This window comes from Endocarpon pusillum (assembly GCF_000464535.1).
Source record: "Endocarpon pusillum Z07020 unplaced genomic scaffold scaffold1575, whole genome shotgun sequence".
Taxonomy (NCBI): domain Eukaryota; kingdom Fungi; phylum Ascomycota; class Eurotiomycetes; order Verrucariales; family Verrucariaceae; genus Endocarpon; species Endocarpon pusillum.
The window spans coordinates 31882-36461 of NW_006916035.1; the positions used below are offsets into that span (position 1 = coordinate 31882).

Consider the following 4580-nt stretch of genomic DNA (forward strand, 5'->3'; position numbering starts at 1 on the left):
ACGGCATGAGACAGGCTGCCCATGCTACCGCGAGTGGCCAGGACCAGGGCCACGTGGACGCGGACGCGGACGCCAGGAGGAGACCCATGGGCGCCCAGATCGCTGATTACTTTCGCGGCGTGTTCTGAGCTACTTGCTACTGGTAACCAACTGGGCTGGTCGGCGTCTTGTTGCTGGCATGCATGGACGCACTTGTGCTATCCAGGTTTGAGTCAAACGGGACAGTACTATTCCTCCTATAGATTTTATTTTTGCATAGCGATGCGGAGCAGGGAGGCAGGGAGGGAGGAGCAGCGTAGCTTGTCTGGCATTCAACTCCAATCAATCACGCTTGATGGCAGGACACAGAAAATGGGCACTGTACATTTCGATGGAGTTTTCCCCCACAAACGGTGTCAAAGACAACCTCGGGCAGAGTAGCAGTGATGGATGGACTGACCTGCTCCCTCTCAGTACATGCCTTTCGGTCTCGAACTCATCAGAATATAGGCCAAGCAAGCATAACCAAAACAGCTATTCCGCCAACCTCCTCCGCTTCCTCGTGTTCCCAGACGCAACATCCCGATCCCGATCCCGCTCCCGCTCCCCTTCTTCCAGTCCACTCTCCTCCGCCGGCACATCGCTCACACTGGCACTAACACTTCCAACCCTCAAACCCAACCCTACCGCCAACCCAAGCCCTGCGCTACTCCTCGGCACATCATCAATATACCCCTGCTCGACACTCCGCCACTGCAGCACCGCCTTCTCCACACTTGCAAACATCTCCCTCGTATCGTGGATAATTCCACCTTCTTCCTCGACGGCGTAGCCCTTCTTCTCCACCACCTCAGCAGCAGCAGCAGCGTCATCTTCGCCATTTCCACCCCCACCGCCAGCATCGTCTGCTTCCTTGGATCTCGACTTGCGCGATCGGAGACGCTGATTCGTGCTATCTGTCAGCTTCTTGAGCTCCGGCGGAACACCTCGCTCCGATGGTGGCAAAGGGTTGAACATGACCGCATTGGCAAAGACGCGCATGAATTCCATTTCTAGCTGGGCGGAATTCACGATGCCTTTTGGTGGCGTTAGATCTTCTGTCTTGCTCACTAGGATTGAGCCAGACGGAGTGGTGGTGCTTGCTTTGGTAGTAATCGCCGCCGCAGGGCTCTCTTGACCGGCTTCAGCAGCCTTAGCATTTTCTAGCTCGTCGATCATGGCATTTGCGGCTCGACTCCCACGTCCAACGGCGGCGCGGATGCTTTTCAGGTCTTGCGGCCTGTAGATCAGATCCTTGTAGCCCGGTGCATCGCGTTCCGTCAGCGGTTTGGCGAAGATACCAGCGAGTTTGTGCGCATTAACGTCGTTCAGGATAGGTGCGGCCTTTCGAGCGAAGTTCCGGGTGATGGCAACAAGGGACGGGTCGGCTGGTTCGGGTCTTGGTCTGATGCGGCTGCCGAACGGGCGTGGGGTTGGGAGAGACGGGGATGGCGATGCATCCGTGCCCATCTCACGTTTGCGTTTGCTGCTGGTACGTGCAAGCTCGGATGCCGCTGGTTGCAGTCCATCACTTCGACCTCTTCGACGACCCGATGACCTCTGTTCGCTGTCTGAGGTGAGAGGGGCAGGAGTTGAAGGAGCCTCATGTTTGATCTTGCAACTGGCTAGTTTTGTACCCACAGCACGTCCAGGGTGGCTTTCCGACGCGATAGAAGCTGCAGACTGAGATCTACTTCGGGAAGCGAGGGCAGAAGATTGGGTACTACCTGCACGTCGGCCATGTAGATTGCGAGCCGGGACTCGCTTAGAAACAGCCTTAGGTGGACTGTCTTTGGGAGTCGTGTTCCGCTCGGCTTCTTTGCTTTCTTTAATCGGTTCGTCCGGTGATGGAGCGCGATCACTCAAAGGACTGACATCTCGTTCTCGAACAGGCCGTTCTGGGCTTCCTTGTCGAGTGCCACCTGGGGTCCAGGGTGTAGATGTTCTAGGAGCTCGGACGCCAGGACGATCGAGAGATCGCTTGACAGAAGGTGTAGTAACAACGGCGGGAGGCTGCCCTGACCATGGAAATGGGGCATATGGAGGAGTCTGACCATGTACCGGTGGATGCGGGTATGGCCCTGGAATGTATTGATTTGGGAGAGCTGGGTGATGGTAAGATGGATACTGATTATAGCTGGGCGATTGCGCTGGCGGTAGATTTCGTGTCATGGGATGCGGGGGATAGAATTGTGGGTTTGCATACTGCGACGTCGGCGAATTGTACTGTGGCCATGCTGGATAGGGATAGCCATATGGAGGCGGCTGTTGATACGGCGGGGAAGGTGATGGCAATAGTGGTGATGCCCGCGATGCACCAGTGCCAGAAGACTTCCTTGGAGCAGGGGATGTCTTTTGTGGTGGAGGCTGTGGCACTATGCTAGAAATCGGTGGCAGTGCATTTGACGACCGGGGCGATGTGGTAGATGGTAGGGGTAACGGTGGTTGCATCGGCGAATACCGCTGAGGAAAATTCGGCAGCTGTTGCTGGCCTGGCACCGGGATCGCGTGCGGTGGTACTGGCGACGCTTGTGATACTGGAGCTGTCGGACGTTGAACTGCTGCTGTAGCGGATGGAGACGGTGGAAACGAGGGTTCTAAACTGGGAGTTTGAGGCGGTAACATCTGCCCAGGAGGTGGGTGTTGAAGCCTGCTTTCTGCAAGCTGTGGCTGCTCTTCCTTCGATCTCGCTCCTGTGGTAGACATGCCATCAGGTGCAGGACGGGCCGTAGTGACAGGAGCATCCTTCGCAGGGAGAACGGATTCATCTGCATTAGAAGACGGTAGCTGGTCCGCAATAGAAAGCCCATTCTGGATGACCGCCTCCTCAGGCTTCCTTGCATCGCTATTTTCGTCTTCCAGGGATTTGATCTCGACCACTAGGGTTTGATACTTCTTCTCCTCATCCGTAAGTTCCTGTATGATGCGTTCCTTGTACCGCGAGTAGAAACGGTCTGCTATTTGCGATGCCTTCGCTGCTGTACCGTTATCCCTCCCAGAATCCTCTAGCGGCGCGGACAAGCTGTTATTCTGCGAGATACTTTCGCCTCCTGAATGGCTCTCATTGACCGCTGCTGATGTGACATCTTCCACGTTGATCAGCTCATCATACAACGATTTCAGCGCTTCAGGCGCAAGCCTCTGAGCGTCATATTTTTCATCGCTCTGCACGAGTCGGTTCGTGTTGAGCGAGAGCGAGATGGTAGGGAAGATAGAGAAGTCTGCTCCATTGCGCGCTATCGACTGGAGAAATAGTAGGCTTTCGAAAGGAGTGTATTGTGTTGAGATAGAAGGCATCCCATACTCGAATGTCTACTTGGCCTCGCTCGACCGGAAGTCGCGCGGAAGCGAGGATCAAATAGTCTATTCCCCAAGTACTGAAGCATGGAGCATAATGTGTAGCGACGCGTTCCTCGGGCGTGTGATCGAGCTTCTCTTTGTGGGTTGGGACTTGTCGTCAACTTTTCGAAAGATGTGCTGGTGAGATCTTGGAGAAATTTGAAGCCAGCCTACGCCATAACGAAGTTATGGGCTCGGCGGTGGACAAGGAGCCTAATTACCGAGGCCAGAGGGCCACCATTACAATTCCCGGAGTCAATATTACGGGCGTAAAAGCAATAGACACCTAGAGAATCACAACGTATTCACGAGGTATTCTGTTCCACTTTACACCTCCACCTCCGCATGACAGTGTATCTGACTACTTGTTAAACGTATCGACACAAGGCATTCTTGAGTTCAGCATTACAGGTTGTAAGCATCTTCCAACCTATTGCTGTTTTCTATGTATGCCGATATAAGTTCTTCAACGCTTTGTCTTGCTAAGAGGTTGGTGTCATACTTAGCTAGTATTTCACCTTTTTCATCATTATGGTTACTTAAGTATAGTTAAGCAAAGCACATGATTATTTACCCTGACGCGTGCTTTGGTAGAAAGGTGTGGAACAACTCCACAATCAAAAGGTGAGATAAGCACGCCAATAGGGAACCACGATCAGGGCCCTCATTTGTACGTATTCCCAGGGGCATTTCAATCCCGCTCCTTTACCTATCAAACTGAGCGCTCGCAAGGGTTCACCTTGTCCCCATCCCACAGCTTCGCCGTGTGAGGGTCGCCCGATTGCTCACCTACCTTAGCGCCTTCTGTCCTCATGCATCAGATTATGGAATGGCAAGTCCTGGTGACATACCCCGATTCCCGTCTTCTCGCCGTAACCCACCTTAGGGTTGATCTTACCTTTCTCTCGTCAAACTATCCAGTCCGGACTGTTCTGCCAATGTCTACCAGCTTGTGCATCCCGCCTAGCGATCGTGGTAATATGCTTGGCCGTACGCTTACAACTGTGCGAAGGAACTGACGAGAGGAGTGCTCCATGAGGTAAGCATCGTGCCATGACGCACCTGGTCAAATTGGACAAGAAGGAGATGCCACATCTGCCTGGAGATACATGGAGATTGATGTCCTGGCAGGCGGTAGCCTTGAAACCGAGGAAAGAGTCTGTAATGGTGGCTGCTGCACTCCATCCGGGATGCAATATTTCGAAGAGCGTGCTTGCGGAAGC

The 4580-nt window shown here is 53.7% G+C and overlaps 1 protein-coding gene across 1 annotated transcript; it reads right to left on the minus strand.

Annotated features, from left to right (window-relative positions):
- Nucleotides 1-513: 513 nt before the first annotated feature.
- On the minus strand, nucleotides 514-3315 carry EPUS_05876 (uncharacterized protein; the record flags this gene model as incomplete). Its single annotated transcript, XM_007802254.1, has 1 exon — nucleotides 514-3315. The coding sequence occupies one exon, from the start codon at nucleotides 3313-3315 to the stop codon at nucleotides 514-516; it is 2802 nt and encodes a 933-aa protein (XP_007800445.1).
- Nucleotides 3316-4580: the final 1265 nt, after the last annotated feature.